At 36.5% G+C, this 18,577-nt stretch overlaps 1 protein-coding gene across 1 annotated transcript; it reads left to right on the top strand.

The window, feature by feature from the left end:
• Nucleotides 1-1,031: 1,031 nt before the first annotated feature.
• On the top strand, nucleotides 1,032-2,548 carry LOC116128704 (bifunctional dihydrofolate reductase-thymidylate synthase 2-like). The gene is made up of 4 exons (XM_031414460.1): nucleotides 1,032-1,062; nucleotides 1,408-1,524; nucleotides 1,683-1,792; nucleotides 2,435-2,548. The coding sequence occupies exons 1-4, from the start codon at nucleotides 1,032-1,034 to the stop codon at nucleotides 2,546-2,548; spliced, it is 372 nt and encodes a 123-aa protein (XP_031270320.1).
• Nucleotides 2,549-18,577: the final 16,029 nt, after the last annotated feature.

An 18,577-nucleotide genomic window follows, 5' to 3' on the forward strand; every position in this document is an offset into this window, starting at 1 on the left:
GATAAGGATAAAGAATCAACCATTCAATTTGCTTCAAAAATTCTACACTTTCATTGTTCATGGATTCTCCCTAGGTTAATTTGACAATGGCTAACAAAACATCGCAACCAAAAGAGTTTGCAACGAATATCAGTAACAACTCTAATTCTCTACCAAAGAAACTAAAAGGTATGAACACAAAATAATAAAACGTCAAACGAAATAGTAATACATATTTCTAGTAACGTAAAAACCAAAAAGAAAAATTCTTGCTTGGTACTTTGAAAGTTCATTTCATGTTTATATTTACAAATTCATGTTATGTTTATTGTAAATTTACCACTTTCATATATTTATAAAATTTGATTGAATTCTATTCTCCAATTGATTTAGCAATTGTTAAAGGGACACCGGAATTGACAAACATTCTCCAAAAAGTTGACACCAACTTAGATGATCTACATGCTGCCAGACAAATATTCAAAAGAGTCATTTACCAAATGTTAGTCATCATGCAATCTGTCATGAATATTATGAACTGAAAAATCTTAAGAAAAATGAAAAAATAAACACCATCTACATCATCTAAACCTACTTGACAGAGTGAAAAACATGTACATATTTCCTTTCTAATAAAAAATATATTAAATAAATTTCACTTCTAGTTACTGATTACTCACTATTAAACTCAATACTTGATTCTCTATATCCTACTTTATTTTGCTCTCAGAGTTACTCATTACCAAATCCAACAACACCTATGATATTACCTATGGAAAAAATATGTTTAACAATTGTTATGGCTGAATATAATTGGTTTCTTTTATTACAATAAAATTGTTTACAAACTGTTTCAAAAAAATCCAATAATCAAGCGCGACCCTTCCATCTAATTGATATATGAAATGGAAAAGAATCCAGGGACCACCTAGAGAGGCAAATACTTGACTATGTGATTTCACATACTTAAATAATATTTTGTCCTTGCAATCCCAATTGATGTATTTATATTTCTCAGTCAGAAAGAGAAGATGGTGACCTGGGACCAATAGATGGACTCCAGGGAAGACTTTTTGGTGCCAGGTTAGTTATTTTCTTTATTTTTAAAGGAATCGCAATTCTTTGTTAAGTAGTCAAGTTCCAACCATCCTCTCTTATATATGGTTTTAATTTGCAGATATACCAACACACGCACGCTGACTACGCAGGCCATGGATATAATCAGTTGTTCGATGTTATTGATAAAACCAAGAATAGACCGGATGACTGAAGAATTATCCTCGCGGCATTGAATCCATCAGACCTCGAACTAATGAACCGTTTACCTTCTCACATATTTGCACAGGTCTGGGACATGACACGTTACTTCTCTTTAAGTATTTTTTTCCCTTTATTTTCTATTTAATGCTATATTTCTTTACTTTGCAGTTCTGTATAGCCAATGGAGAGCTATCCTGTCAAATGTATCAGTTGATATGGCTCTCGGGGTTCCATTTAATATTGCATCTTATGCATTATTAACATCCATGATTGCTCATGTTTGTGGTGTGTATTTATTTTCACTATTGAGTATTTGACGTATTTTAAGTGCTTTTAATTCTAGTTGCTAGTTTCCTTTTCTTTTTGCCTTGTAGCTTGCTTTTTCAAGATGATCTCATTCATGACCTCATAAAGAATCTTTCCACGTGAATTTTCCTGTACAGATCTTATTCCGGGTGATTTTGTTCGTGTTATTGGGGATGGTTATGTTCACGACAACCTTATCAGGGTGCTGCAGGAGCAGCTAATTCAGCAGCGTCCTAAAGCCTTCCCTGTAAGTAGACTGCCAGTTGAATTGGATGAATATAGTAACATTAAATAGCTTCACCACTATTGCTTTTTGCTTACGATTCTCAATTTGTTTCTGTTAAATAGCATGGCCCTAGGCCAATAGTTGAACACACCCTCTGTTATGATGCCATAATCTTTTCGTCATAATCTCAGTATCTCACCCTATGAAATCCTGTGGTCTCAGAAAGAACTACTTTTCGCTCTTCATATTCATGGACATTATACCCCTTAATACACTCTTAATCTTCAGCAATGTTACATTGCTTTTTTTCTTTCAGAAAAATATATATATTTCTGTGAAGAGAGAAGTTTTAATTAATAACAGCAAAGAATGACGTTGTCCCTCCCAACTTTTCCAGGAGCATGTATAGCTTACACAGGAAGCTCCTCAGTATAAATCTCTTGTTGATAGAGATTCTAAACATCCCCTTCAATTTTTAGGAAAACAGTCACGGAGGGTATCAGATAACTTGAAGCTCGAAAACGACAAAAGTAGCACTTACAGTGAAATTATTGTTTATTCCAATGTATTGGGCAATTTTAATTTTTCCTTCATGCTGCTATTATATTGCAAAACAAGGAATTTCTCTTTCCCTTTCTTTAATTTGTGCAATTTGCGCTGCAGATCTTGAGGATCAATCCAGAGAAGGACATAGTTTCATTTGTGGCATCTGACTTTGAACTAGTTGGTTATAATCTTCACAAGATAGGAGATGAAAATGGCTGTCCGGAGTTTTGAAAAGACGGGAAGCGTATATTGCTAATAATATATGTTGATGTTTGATTTTGGACACCAATGACTTGCACGTGTAAAGTGCTAAGAGAGTCTTAGAAATTACATATGATGGATCTATGAGATTTGAATATGGTGCTGAGATTATATATATTGCAGAAACATAAATAATAGACTGACAAGAGAGGTTGTAATAGTGGTTCAGATGCTTAAAGCAAATTCTACATCCATTGTTATTTTATTATTCTCTGAATATTTCTATGATATTGCCCGTAAGACATACAAAGATGAAGAAATATTTTGCTTACAGAGAGAAATAATAAAGCTCAAATTTATGTGTAGCTCTCATATGTCCAACCTCCATTTTCGTGAAGAGAGGTGCTTGTTTATACACATTTGAGGTCAACGAGTGCTTTTGCAAATTGCCTTGACATGTGAGAACCACTCTTTAATCCTTACAACTTTATTTTGATAAAGTTGGGACAGGTGTGCAGTCCTCATCCACTCATAGATAAAACGTGAATCTGTTGGGTTGGTGATAACCCTAGTGGCGGACCTAGGATTTTTGCCCAGGGGAGGCCCCCTCGCTCTGCCACTGGTTGCCAATCAACTAGTGAAAACATAAGAAAATAACATTACAAGGAAACACAAGAAAATTGTTACGTGGAAAAACCTCTTTAATGTGAAGAGATAAAAACACCACGGGAATCTAACGATCCACTTAAATCCAATATAATTAAAAGAGTTTACTGATGCGTATTTTTGACAAACATGCAAATGTAACAAGTGCACTAGTTGCAAAAATTAATAAAGTGATAAGTAGAGTATCGTTCCCACGAGGATAGTGTTACTAAGTACTGATTTCTCTAGTTTAAGTCCTAATTGAAGCAACAATAAATTGGATTGATGGAAAATTAATGAACTAAATACAATTTAAGAAAATATAAATGAATTATAATGAAATTAAAGCAAAACTCAACAACTTAACTAATTAAACAAAATGCTAAAAAAAATGCTAGGGTGTTGATTTCACCTAGATACGCTAACCCAAATCATAGAATTTATTACCCAAGTTCTAATTCCTTGATTGAAAATCGAATTCCCTAAGTTGTAAACATACTTTCTCAAGCTATCTTTTTCTACTTATCCCTATTAAGCTTTCAAACCCAACAAAATGAATATTAATAGTTCAAAGTTTTTTAAGCTTTATGAAATTCTATCTAGATTTCATAAATCGGTAAATCTATCTCTAACGTTTGCTTAATCTACGGTATTTATCCCAAGAGGCATAATCAATCACTTCTTAGTCTCATTGTCAACAACACACATTTGAATGGTGATCAAGTATCCAAAAGTCATTAAGCAAAGAGATAAACACTCAATCATGAAATTAAAACTCAAAATAAATCAATTCATATAAATTTGAATCATTGTATCAAGGTTACATCAAACCCTAGTTAAACAACTCAATTCATACTCAAAAACAAAATAAAATAACAAAAACAAACCGAATCAAGATTCATCATTGAAAAACAAGCAAAAGATGGAGAAAACTTCTCTAATTTGAAGCCCAAATCTTCAATAATCTTTTCCTTCCAAGAGTTGCCTTCTAAATGACGAACCAAGACCCTTTTTCTTTCATTTTCATGCTAATTTATACCCCTTTTACTTAAGGATGCAGCCTTAGCAAGCCAAAACTCGTCATTTTATTTTTCACATCTGACGTAGTTTCGCCGCGACGAAGCTTTTTCCTTACATCGACAAGAATCTTTCGGGCCAAATTTGAGCATGAAGGAGTCTGAATCTGGAAAAGTGTTAAACATATTAATTATAGCCCTTTAAATTATCTTTCTAATCGTTCAAGAATCAGCACAATCCAAGGTCTAAAGCTCAAGTTATGGCAGAAATACTAAAGCACATTCAAAGACGTTTTTCTTCCGTTTCCAACATTCTGTTCACGACTTCAAGCCAAGTTTTCACCCTTGTCCAGTCAGAATTAGGAGAAACCCAAAACATTAAAGTTGCAGCTCTGGTTCTTAGCTTTCCAAAACTTCTAAAATCAGGTCATTCTGAATTTCCAACCTCAAGTTACGCAATTTATGCTCAAAATTGTCATTTATGCTCAAAATCATCAATTAGGCCTACAAAGACAAATTAATAGAATTAGGTAACAATTAAGGCCCAAATTGTATGGAAATATCCTAAATCCTATCGAAATTTAATGCAAAATCATAGGAAAAAATATGATTATCATTTGCAACAGCCACAAATCTACCAAAAATATTTTACACAAATTTAGAGCTCAATCACAACTCTAACAAAAATAAAATGCACAAAAGTTTACAAAAAGATGGATAACAATCACTCCAAATTCAGATCCGCATGTAAGAGAGAAGTTGGGAATTGGGGAAGAAAAACTTGAATATAAAAAAGATAAAACCTAACTTTTTAATTTTTTAACTTTTAACTTTTCTTTTTTACCTTTTACTAAAACTTTTCAGTTTTTTTTTTTAAAGCTGGGCAGGCCCCTTGGGGGCCTGGGTCCACCCCTGGATAGCCCTATCCCTTTTGTCTTGGGGTGACGTGGTAGCTCTTAGACAGCACAAAACCTTTCTAAACTCTGATTGGTTGGTGCTGACATCAATGCGATTTTTTAGGCGCAACAATATATTTTATGTGTATCTTTTTTTTTTTTTTGGTTCCCTTTTCAGGCGGTTCTTTTATCCTTTTCCTTGTATATTTGATTTCACCTGCTATATAACACGAGCCTGAACGGCTTTGCTAGTCCCACTACCACATCACCTTTGTAGAGGGTTTTGATCAGGACTCTTATGTAAATGCTGTCATTCAAAACAGTCTCAAGTAATTTTGACCAATGCACTCAAATTGTGAGTTTAGCATCTTTTACAATCTCTCCGGGGTTTGGTTGTGTGATTCAGATAATTGGTAAGAATATTCTTGATACGTGATTTTGACATCAACCAAACGCACGTGTGAAATGCTGAGCTGGCTCAGAAGACACACGCTGAATGAGAGAAAAATGAGAGTGAATGAAATGACTAGACAATTTTTAAAGTGGTTCGGATGCTTAAGGAAACAAGTCCTACATCCACTAATGTTGTTTTAATGATAGCGGTCAGGTCGCGTTCTGCGACCTAACTTTTACAAAGTGATTACAAGAGAATGTGAGAGAGAGGGAGAGAGTATATGTTGTTTTTCAAGAGATTAGCTAATCCCCAAATTGAGAGAGGAACCCTCAATTTATAGTAGGATAGATTAAGGTTATGGTTACTAAATCTGTGAGTTGGTGGGATTATTCGTACAAATCTTCCTCTATGTCTCATTGCTCACCTTTCAGAGTGATTTACGCGATTTGGTGCAAGAATTGGACATATGAAAGCTCTCTAGCTCTTGGCTGGTCTGACGCGCACCCACTGCACTGACAGGAGCATGCTGCTTCTTTCCTCATATGACTCAGCTGCGGGTGTACCCATGTTTTGACTTTTTGACTTTTGCATGTTGATTGGGTCTTACGTCGGCCCTGCATTCTTCAGGCATAACAAATATGATGAAACATTCTCTTGGCATTCTAATCCGACTATTGTCAGCAACTGTTCAAAGCAATATGTAATGAAAGTTGGCTTTTCCATATGAAGATGACATTCTAACTCCCTATGTTAAAAGCTATGCAATCAAACAAACAAGAAAATACCACAAGGATACTCAATCTAATCAACCCTAGCCAGAAAAACAAACAGACATAAACACTAAATTCCTCAACCGCCCCTGCTGAACTAAAGCCCTCAGCCTTCTCACTGTATTACTGGTGCAACCTTGTTCTGCAGGAAACTGATAAGCCCTTGAAGTGCAACTTCGGCATCTGCACTTTTCATTAGCTCACAGGTAACTTCAGCTGGTGATGCCTGGACCTTCTGAAGCAGCTTAATTCTCAATGTTTTCAAAGAGGTAATGCTCCTGAATATTCAAGTAGCTCGACGCAAGTGTCTTGAAACCGCTAAACGAGCAGTAGGACATGGGTACATGCATATCCATTCGTCCTGGTCTTAGCAGCACTGGGTCAATACGATCCTTGTAATTAGTTGTCAACACTACTATCCGCTCATCAACGCTGCTTGACCACAACCCATTAATGAACTTCAACAACCCAGAGAGAGTAACCTGTTTGCCAATATATTTGAAGTGTTGTTCTCACATCAGATTCCGGTGGAAGAGGAAGAGCAAATGACGGTGGCGAGTGGTGGTGGAAGACGATAGCCGGCGGTGGTGGTGGTAGAGGATAGTTGGCTGCGGTGGTGGGTTTTGTAAAGGATAAGCCTTGCGGTGGAAGAGGAAGAGCAAATGGCGGTTGCGACTGGTGGTGGAAGACGATAGCTGGCGACGATGGTGGTCAAAGAGAATCGGCGGTGGGAGAATGGGTTTTGTAAAGGATAAGTCTTGCAATGGGAGGCTGAGCTTGTTGGATTGCCACCGGAGTTCCTGAAGGTTGATTTTTCCCCCATTCCTTTTTACGTTTATGAATTATTGTTACTCAATGTCACACATCACTAATCTTCATAGGAAAGTAATGGACTTGTTTATTCTCCTTTATAGTATATACTACGAGAAGTAGTCACTAAGATTATTTATTTAGTATATCTTTTTGGGTGCCTGCTTGCAACCGGAAAACCCCCATGGGAAATATCTTCTATATTGCATGCCTCTTAACTTCTTCTGTATACACATTGTGTAAAAACTAATTCATTGATAGAGGCAAAACTGTGTAAATTTCCTTTTTCAAGAATGTGGATGACACGTCGGCAATGGCCGTAGTAGATAATAAAGCAAATGGTTGCTTCAACTCAAGTTCTCAGTACTTTTATAAGTCCTAGACTATGATAGGGAAAACCAATTTCTCCGACGGCAAATCTCCTCACAATTTGCACACAGGCCCACAATTTAGTTATTATTGCTACTCTTCGCCCGATTTATTAATCAGTCAAACCTCAAGGCATTTAAATGTACTCTGATTTAATCAATAAAGAAGTCGATTAATATTTACCTAACCTATGCATGATATCTGAATAAATTAGCTTAATTTTTCATTTTTGCTTTTTCCGCCAGACCTACACAAATTTACCTCCAAGTCCCAACTGAGCAATTGGCTGAATACCGCTTGGCCAGAGAGAAAATTTTTAAAAAGTTAAGAAAAGAAAGCAGCGATGGGTAATCAAGGAAACAGAGAAAATATCCAAACAGAAAGCAGTGATTGCAGCGTCAAGCACAGCTGCTGCACCATTGATATCTCCAGCACGCTCTTTAAGAGCCACAAGGGTGGCCACAGTACCAGGCATGTGCTGGATATCATGTATCTTAGCCAGGGACTCGACTGCAATATCAGGATGGTTGGCAGCAGCAGCAACCTGTGCCCTTGCCAAAAGAACAACTTTGGACTGGTCAGGAAACTTCTCAGTATGCTGCCCTAATATTTCTTCAGCTCATGCAGCCTTGTTCTCCTCACTAAGACAGCAGCTTGAAGCAATAATGGCATCACACTGCCAGTACAATATTTGCACAATCCAGTTATTTTACCCGCTGAACATACGCTAATTGGACAGCTATAGGAGCCAATTTAGTCTCTATGACATCCTCAGCATAGTTGTCATCAGAGTTTCCTGACCAATTCTGAAAAAACTAGTAAATCAGTATCCATAGAGTTCAACTCTCCACCTTTACAAGAAGTTATAAACTTAAACGACTCACACATAAAGTATAAGAAAATAGAAGCCACCAGCCAAAAATTTATGATAAGCATGACAATATATATATATAAGAAGGGAAAGATTATATGAATTTAATAGCTTCAAAACCTCAGAAGAAACTCATCAAAAATTTTCAGTTAAAAATAGGTGTATCCTTTTGTGTGAAAAAAAATGTCAATGTGCACTCAGCAACACCAATAAATACCAAAAAAATAATCCAAAAATAATGAAGCCCAAACAAGTGATTAATAAAATTAAATGTTAGATGGTAAATTATAAGACAGCTGTGAACTTTCTTCTATGGCATGACAGGTATATATTGTTATTGCAGCTATTTACTCCATTCAATCACGTTTTTAGAAACTTTCGTACCAAGAATGTTAAACATAGAGGATCGGAGAAAAAGACTGCATCAGAACTTCAAACAGCAAAGCTCAGTTAATTTATGGAATTTTAATTGCTTTCAACTACCATTTTCTTCAACTTCTTCAAATAAATAGAGAAGTGAGTGAAGTTTCTTCCAAGTAACCTTTTCTTCAATTTTATCTAACAAGTTTTAATGGCCCTCCCTGCTCAGATTCTCGCCATTACGGAGCGACTTGATGAAATTAACCTTGAAATACAAAATATCGAAGACGATATTCAAAGAGGGCAACAGAATATCGGAACTTGGCGGATTAGGGAGCGTCAACGTCGCGAAGACGTAAGCGATGCATTGAACGCCCGACGTCGACAACACTATAGAGGCCTAGTTCAAGCAGAATATCAAAGAATTGATGAACGAGAAGAAAGAATCCAGGCATTACGCCAAGAGCAGCAAGCACTCATTGTGCGGGCTGCCACCCTCCGTGACCGGAGAGACTAGAATAGAAGAGTCTGTCGACTCCTTTTAGTTTTAGAAGGTTTAAATTAAATAAGTCTTTGTAGACGTTTGTTTTCATGTGTGTTCTGTGTCTTTTCTTAGTGTATATCTACTCCGGGGCTTACTGGAGGAGATCAGACTCCTATCTATGTTAATTATCTGTTTTTAGTTTTGTTTGTTTAGTTTTACTTGTTATGTGCACTGCTTAACAAAAACAAATATTACTGTCTATTTGACCTTGCTGTTTAAATTTGACCTTGCTGTGTAGTTGATGCATTTACTTGGAATTGCAGAATTATAAATATTATCTTATAATTATAATTTAGTTATTTTATGATATATCAAATTCTAGATCCTAATCCACCAAGTTTCGACTTTCGATATTATGTTGCCCTCTTTGAATATCGTCTTCGATATTTTGTATTTCAAAGTTAATTTCAGCAAGTGGCTCTGTAACTGCGAGAATATGAATAGGGAGGGCCATTAAAACTTGTTAGATAAAATTTTTTTAGCTAAAAAGAGGTGTATCCTTTCGTATGAAAACAAAAATGTCAATGTGCACTCAACAACACCAATAAAAACCAAAAAAATTATCCAAAAAGGATAAAGCCGAAACAAGTGATCAATTAAAGTAAATGTTAGATGCTAAATTACAAGACAGTTGTGAACTCTCTTCTATGGCATGAACTCAGAATCAGCGTGGAATTTCATTGTCGATGCCCGAACCTATCATGCCATGAATGAAGCTCAGGTAGATGCCAAAGGGAACCGTCTTTATGACCATTTAAATTTTACGACAAATCAGCTCATATTGAAGATAGCATACTGGAAACTAACACAAGAAGCTGTGGGCTCTATTTTGAGTTATTTTTATAAACAACAATCAGATAATATGACATCTAATGAAGGGTTTGCTGAGCATTGCTGCATCAAAAGTTTGCACTTCTGACATTGCTCTCAAATTACCTCCATAGACATTTTCTTACTTAAAAATGGTTAAAATCAACTAAATATCCATAAGTTGACTTTCACACTTGTACAGAATTCACAACCCAAATGCCATTTGTATAAGAGTTGACAACTTTTTCCTATCCAAATAATGGTTTAATGACACTTTCCCACCCACAGACTTTTAAAATACTACTTTACTGTCCAAATTTATATTCTGGCACTCAACAGAGAACAAACTCGCTCTAGACTATTAGGGTTTTTGAAGAGGGGAGGCCGATGAGTCTTTTGATGGTGGAAGGTTGGATTTTGGTGGTTGGGATCGATCAAAATTTGACTTAGGAGGGGCAATTGTGTAAACCCTAATCATTCAATTGTCAAAGATTGGCAGGGTTGACAGGAGTAAGGTTTGAGGGGTTTGGTAAGTGATGATCGGGGAAGAGAATGGTGGTGGTGTGGGGTTGCAACAATGTCAAAATTAGAAATAGATTATAAATTTAGGTAGTAAAGTAGTATTTTAAATGTTTGTGGGTGGGAAAGTATCATTAAGCCATTATTTGGGTGAGAAAATGTCGTCTACTCTTTGTATAATTATTATAATACTACTAATATAAGGTTGAAGACTAATACAAAATCTAGAAACATTAATATATTCATAAAGTTCCAGTATTGTATTAAATAGTATACTATCACCCAAAAAAAAAAAAAAAAACCATTATGATGACAGTGCCTTAATACCTTCGGGCACTGTCATCATAATGAGATCTCAATGTGCTACTCTCAAGCTCTCAGATCTGAATAAGATCTCAAGCTCTCAAATTGCAAAGAGCTCTCAAGCTCTCGAGCTCTCATGTAGACCTCAATCTCAAAGAGATTTCAAGCTCAAAGAGATCTCAAGCTTCTCAAGCTCTTTGTAAGATCTCAAGCTCTCAGATCACAAAAGAGATCTCAAGCTCTCAGATCGCAATGAGATCTCAAGCTCTCATATTGCAAAGAGATCTCAAGCTATCAGATCACTCTCAGCTATCATATCACTCTTAGCTATCAGATCATTCTCAGCTTTTAGATCATTCTCAGCTATTAGATCATTCTCAGTAATAAGGTTGTTCCTAGCTCCCAGATCACAACACAAGTTTTGAGTTCTTGAAATTCATTTTTGAATTCCAAAAATTGTGGGGCATTTGTTATGGATAAATTTACACTGACATTAGCACCACCAATCAGAATGAGCTGCAGTCCCACCAATCAAAGTTTAGCAAGAAACCAAAGAAAAAATGGTATTAGCTGTCAAAACCCAAACCACCTCAAAAAGATATTATATAACACTTGTCTGAAGTTTATCAAAATAAAGGATCAAGATGAATGAGAGCTCTCTACGTGTCAAGACAACTTACAAAAACACTTATTACATTGAGCTCAAAGGTATAAATGAGCAACTCTCTTCATGGAAGAGAGGGCGAGGCATATGAGAGCTGGACATACATTTGAGCTTCACCCATTATTTTTCTCTGTAAACAAAGCATTACTCCATCTTTGTATACCTTATAGGCGATATCATAAAAATAGCTAAAGAATGATAAAATAACAATGGATGTAGGATTTGCTTATAGCATCCGAACCACTATAAAATTCTCTCTTGTCAATCTGTTACTTATATTTCTTTGACAATATATCACCATTGCACCATAATCAACTCTCATAATCATCTCATGTGAAATTTCATAGCACTTTACACATGCGAAGTCATTGGTGTCAAAATCACGCATTAACATAGATGTTTGTTTTTAGTGTACATCAAATTCTGGATCTGGCCTTATACCTCTAACATCTTTAAGCCAACACTAGTGGCAAATAGGGTTTAATAAACATATTATGACATATCATCACGAATCTAATTAACCGTTTCATCCCTCATTCGGGTTATATAATAAAGCTTCACAGGTCTAGAAAGAAACCCGAAGAGATGTTGTATGAACACCATAGCCAATATTACAGATACAACCTAAATCCCCCAGCTTTCGATACTCAACCCTCCAAACTTGCCTCTTCCCTCATATGTTTGGTAACCAAGAAAATAATATGCAATTCCCGCAATCGAGCAAATTTAAATGGTCATATGAATTGAATAGCTTCACAATTTTTTTTTTTTTTTTCAGTTTAAAATAGGTGTGTCCTTTCGTATGAAAAAAAATATTAATGTGCACTCAGCAACACCAATAAAAGCCAAAAAAATTTGGATCATTCATGGCTGAGTTAGATGCTTCTAAAGTGGACATAAACTTTGCATGTTGAATTTAATTTTCCTTCTGCTATTTCTAAATAGGTATACTGCTTCTACAGGCAAAACAAGTTAGATGAAGCATTGGAGTTATTGAAAAAACAAGAGAGCAATTTTGTTGCCATGCTCTTGAAATCTCAGATTTTATATCGTTTAGGAGAAATAGATGCACGTGTAGATATATATGAGAAGCTTCAAAATTCAAGATTGATTCTATTGATACAAAAAATTGCACCAACTAGAGAGATCTGATTGACCGTAATGGAATCGGAACAGATATGTGTGTGATTAACAAAAATTAACAAAGAAATAATATAAGAGCAATGAAATAAGAACAAAAACAATTTTTAAAGTGGTTCGGCAAGTTTGATCTTGAGCTTACATCCATTGTTATCTTATTGAGTATGGAAATTACAAAGAATAGTAATCTCAGCCTAAAATAATTTGCTAACCCCTTTCTCATTGCTTTTGGGGCTATTTATACACGACTTTCACAAAGGAAATAGAGATAAATCCAAGATTGCGATCAAACTTGGTATGCATCCCGTGATTTCTACAATTGTGTATTGAGATCGCATTGCAATCAATGCTAGTCTTATCTTATCTGAAATATCAGAGATTGATTCTTATCCTCTTATTTGTCGAACAACAATCAAGATTGGTCCTTGCGACGAGCTTTTGCTGGCTTGGGCTTATTCTGGGTTGCGCTGATTTTGGGTCAAACTATAATTCTACGAGATTCTAAGATTTCTGAGCTTTGGCAAAATCACATGCAACATTTTCCCTCCAATGTTTGAGGTCGTAACGAGCTTTGAAAATTGTAGTTGTTTGATTTGCCACTAATACTAAATTCTTTCGTTGATTGAACTGGCACATAAGTTGTTGAATTTTTTGTCAAGCTTTATCGCGCAACCTTAATTTCACCCGACATGACTGAGACTTGGCTTCTCATGCAATGATGTCAAATTCGAATTTTGAAATGGAGGACATAAAGGTATTCGAGATGCATCTCATGCATTTAATGCAGCAAGATTTTGCAGTTACTTTTGTCGTGCGTGCGTTGTGATAGCTGGGGTAAGGAATCAAAGCGACGTGCATTTGACACTCGTGAGGTTGAGGTGGCGTGCGTCGTTGATTATAATTACTCGATCTAACGGTTGATCGCGCATCACAAATCATCACCACATGTCAATGTTGAATGGTTTAGATAGCTCGATGAATGGAGGGTTGAGATTCGTCACAAACAGATAGCTTAGATCGCTTCCCACTATTTTGACTACCGTCTTGACACTATAAAATAGACTCTTTCACCCTCAGTTCACCCTTACTTGAAAATTATTTGCCTGAGCTTATTTGGTTGTCATTTCCATTTGTATTTGCAAACCCTTGTTCACTCTTTTCACGGTGACTTTTTGGCGAACCTCTTTATCATCTACTTACAAGTAAGTGTTCTACACTTGTTTTCTCCGGTTTCTTTGTTTGAGTTCTTGAGTTTTTTTTGTTGGGATGGCCATTGCCATGGCCTAGTTAGTTCTAGGGTTTAAACCCACTAAGTTGGGTTTTAAGAGCATTTAGACAAGCGCTTGCTGGAATCCTCCACCAAAATTCTTGGTTGGCTGTTGGGAATCGTTAAAGTTCGCTTGTGTTTCTGGGTTTAGCTTTAGGTTAGTTGCATTCGAGCTTTCTGGATGCCTGAACTGAAGGCAAGCACATATAGGTCACTTGTCATAACACTTGTTTCTTCTTGTTTCAGGTATCCAAAAGCAAGCTAACCAATCATGTTGTCCCCTGACCTCAACATTAAGAGACTATTCGAAGAAGGCTCCCTAACAGTTTTCGCTGATTATGGGGAGAGAGCTCAAGAAGAGCTCGGTATCGAAGACTTTAAGAGGAGCATAGGTAGTGGGATTGAAATCTCGTGGAACATGAGCAAGGAAGCCACTGGTGCGAGGATCTCGTAATTAGTTAAGTTTAGGACAGATCCAACTTCATCGATCATCTTAGAGGACCTTAAGTGCATCAGAGAGAGTTATGTGGCCCAAAATTCTCTTCACGTTCCAAAAAGTTCTTGACAAAAGATCCCCTTAAAAACTGGGTGGCTATCTCTGAGACCTTTTGGGGTGTGGCATGTCCATCCCACCTTATACCTTTATTATCGACGTTGTGAATCGTTTCAATGTCACTCCTCTTTAGTTGATAGGGAACTCGTACATAATTATAGTAGGTATGTACATAGCTTACATGTTGAATGAAATTGGCGAGCTAACTTTAGAAAAGCTCATCTACCTGTATAGAAAAAAAAAAAAAAAAAAAAAAAAGTCAGGACCAAGCCTATTATCATTCCAAAGCGAGAAAGACCTATTTAAATGGATTGGTTGGAGTCCCCAAGAAGCTTGGAAATTGGGATTCCGAATATTTTTCCTACTTTTCTAGGGGTAACGGCTCTTTTGCAGATGAAGCTTGTAGGTATCCTTGTCCTTCTGTTGTGGTTAAGTATCCACTAGTCGATTGCTAATTATGTTTTGTCTTTCTTTGTAGAGAACGTCGACCAAAACTTCATTGGAGAAGACTATAGGAGGCAATTAAGAATTTTCAACGACCTACTTGAAAGTCATCGTGACGTGACCAAACTAATCATCCTTCCTCGCCTGATTGAGTTTGGGTTTTGTCCAGGTTTTGCGAATTTTTGGACTATCTTTAAGAAAGGTAGAAGCATATACTAACTCGCTTTCTCATGTATTCCCCTGTTTCCCTTTATAAAGCGTTGATGTGTTTTCTGTTCTTGTAGAGATGTATGCCAAGAAACCCAAAAATTACAAAGAGAAAATCTTGGCCAGTGCTACTGCGAAGAAGCAGACTGTAGCTTCTACTCAGTCGAGCAAGGTTGAGCCAAGGTCAACCTCTCAGCCTGCTGTCAAAAGGACTGGGGTTGAGCTTGAAGAGGCTCCAAGCTAGAAGAAGCTTGCAACTAGCCCCAAGGAAGTTGCAAAGAAAACTGCCCCCGAGCTCTAGAAGAGCTCGAAGAAAAAAGTTGCCAAGCCTAGGGAAGGCTTGGGGAAGAATGTTGTCAAGCCTAGGGAAGGCTCGAAGAAGATAGTGGTGGATTCTTGTATTTTAGCTGGGACTTAGCCAAAAAGAAAAAAGTTTCGATGGCTAAGGCTACTGGCCAATAAGTGGCCAAAGATTTTTGTCGCAAGGGCATGGCGATGAGGAAGAAGCCAAAGAGCTCGAGGCTAAAATAGACAAGCTGCCAGAATACATCGCTATGAGGGCTTCCACTGTAAGGAGTGCAAGGTCTGAATGGCTTTATGGCGTGTAAAAAGTGTTGCGCTCACATGAAAGGTTTTCTTGCACCATGGGCACTATCACGAGGTTAAATTAGCTCGTTTCTCCCATTTTTTATTATTTTCTTTTCCAAAATTATTCAAGCTTTCTTTTTCTTCCTTTCAAGCTTGCATGTTGGTCTAACTTCTCTATCATGAAAACTTCGAAATGTTTGAAAATTCGTCCATAGCTCAAGAAGAAATGATGAAGCTTAGAGAAGAAATGTTAGAGAAGACATGGAAGCTAGAGGAGGAGAACAAGGTGTTGAGAGACGAGTTTAATCAGCACAAAGTAGAGCAATCCAAAGTCTTGGCTCTCAAGCAAAGAGAGTTTGATGATAAGCTCTCTCAGGTGGAGGCAGCTAAGGGCTCGGTGACCAAAGATCAAGACCATCTACAAGGTTTCAACAACAAACTAACCTCCGAGCTTATGGAGCTTACAGCTACTCAAGCCAAGGTTGGGGACTTGGAGAGCCAACTAATAGATTGAGATGTCGAATTGTTGTAGGCTCGAGAGGATTGTAAAGAGGCCTCAGTGAACGTCACCATTCTAAAAGATGAGGTAGAGGCAGTAAAAACCGTCGGCAAAGAGCATGCTTGGGAGACATCAGTCAATTAGGTCAAGCTCATGCGGGAGAGCAATCCCTCATTTGACTTTTCCTTCCTCCCTGCTGAGTATCAAACCAGGGTCGAGAGGATGAAGGCTAAGGCTGTGAGGCTGGAGTTCGTTTACTTGGACAGCTCTAAGTCCGACGAAGGTTCGGATGGCGAGGCTGAGATCGAGGAAGAGAAACATGTGATTGAGAATGTTGGCTCGCCTGCTCCATCCTCGGCCCTAGCTAAAGTTCCCAAGGCCATCAAGGACGCTTGTAATGATTCTCTTTCTAGCTAGTATACTCATAAAATAACAGTAAAACTCACTAAATATATATAAGAAAATATATACATATAAACGAGTATAAAATTATGGGCCCATATTTAATTTTCTTTCTATATAAAACTTTACATAATATAATAAAGTCTCAAAATAGTAACTTGACAGTTTTGCCCAACCCTTTCGTTGCATGATATTCCAAGTGACCACATCTCACCTGTTACCTGCAAAAACATTGAAAACAACGGGGTGAACACTAATTGCTCAGTAAGTAAACCCGCTATGCTACCCTTCTCTCTTTGTTGCTTAAATTCTGAATTTCTTTCCTTACTTCACATTTCCCCATTCTCCTGTATTCTTTCTCTACTCTTACTCTGTTTTTCTCTCTGTTCTTTCTTTATTCTAATTTCCCACTACTCAGATAATGGGCATGGTATTATGCATATGTATAATGCAAATGCACAAATGTATAAAATATGCATTTTCTTTTCTATTCTTCTTTCTTTTCTGTTTCTTTTCCCTGTATTTGTTTCTTTGCTTCCTTTTCTAGTCTTTCTTTTCTCTGTATTTGTTTCTTTGCTTCCTTTTCTAGTCTTTCTTTCTTTTTATTCTTTCTTTTCTTTTCTGATTTTTCTTTTCTTTTCTTCTCTTATTCTTTTATTTTATTTTATTTTCTTATTCTTTTGCCGATCGAACTCGGTTGAGGCATGGATTTGGAACCTTGGTCATGTGAGTGTATTCTTCTTTCTTGGGTATAGCCCTCATTCACATGCACTCTTACGGACTGTACAAATTCTTCTTTCTTCTTCTTAGGCCACTCACTAAAGGCGGCCTGCATGTGGGGAAAATTCTTCTTGTCACTCACGGTTCCCCATCGCAACAACCTTTTCTTCTTTTTGTCTTTTTACACTTCTTTAAATAAAATTCAGATTTGGAACTTTTTTAATATTCTCATTTCTTTCTATTTACTCTTTAACATTCTTTAGTGTTTTTTCATGCTCTTATGAATATGTATGCATGTAGATGGTTTTATGCTTATAATTCTTTCTAAATTCACATGTATAAATGCAATTATGCAATATGGAATACAAACATGTCATTCTCTACCATCTACAAACTCATCTCAATATAACACATAATCATACTCATACAAACACTTCTCTTTGACATTTCATCAAACAACTTATGTACACAGCGCAAGTCTAATTTGGCTACACTTCTACCTCTTTTCTAAGCCATAAAAAATTGGGAATAAAACGCTCCATATTTAATGCCAAATCTGCCCAAAATATACACTCCAAAATTTCTACTCAAATTCTTCCAAATTTTATCCAAACATTCATCAAACATTAGTTGGACTTTGGTACATAATCACAAAAATTACGTGATATAAATCATATATGATTGCAATCGCAAATTTATCTCACTTACCATTTCAAAAATTTTGTATAAATACCCCCACAAAACAATGTAAAGAGGTTGAGATTTTAGAGAGTCAGAGAGCATATTTTGTATTCCATCAAAGAAGAACAACAAGAACAGTGGATGTAGGTTTGAGAAATAACTCACTAAACTATTTTTAAAACTGTTTGTGTCATTTTCATTTTCTTTTGGTTTTGTTTCACATTCATTGTTGATTTTAATTAACCACACACACATTTGTTCTGATTTCAATATGTCCAATTAGATCCCTCTAATTGGTGCCTTTTTTCAATATCAACAATTGTCTCAGATTTTTTTTCTCTAATTAGTTCTTTTGCAAATTAGAGATGTTATTATTTTATTTTGCTGACTTGATTTCAATAATCTTGTCAATAGATATATCTAATACATCAATTTTTTTTTTTTTTTTTTTTTTTTTTAAATTTCGCCTCATACCTCTTTACATTATTGAGCCGGCACCGATGGGGAATCGGGCTCCTCACGCAACTAATTGGGCTGTCAAATAATGCTTCACGGGTCACTCGGCCCAGGCTCAAGAAATCCGAAGA

The sequence above is a fragment of the Pistacia vera genome, unplaced genomic scaffold, assembly GCF_008641045.1.
Source record: "Pistacia vera cultivar Batoury unplaced genomic scaffold, PisVer_v2 Contig1055, whole genome shotgun sequence".
In the NCBI taxonomy this organism is placed as follows: Eukaryota; Viridiplantae; Streptophyta; class Magnoliopsida; order Sapindales; family Anacardiaceae; genus Pistacia; species Pistacia vera.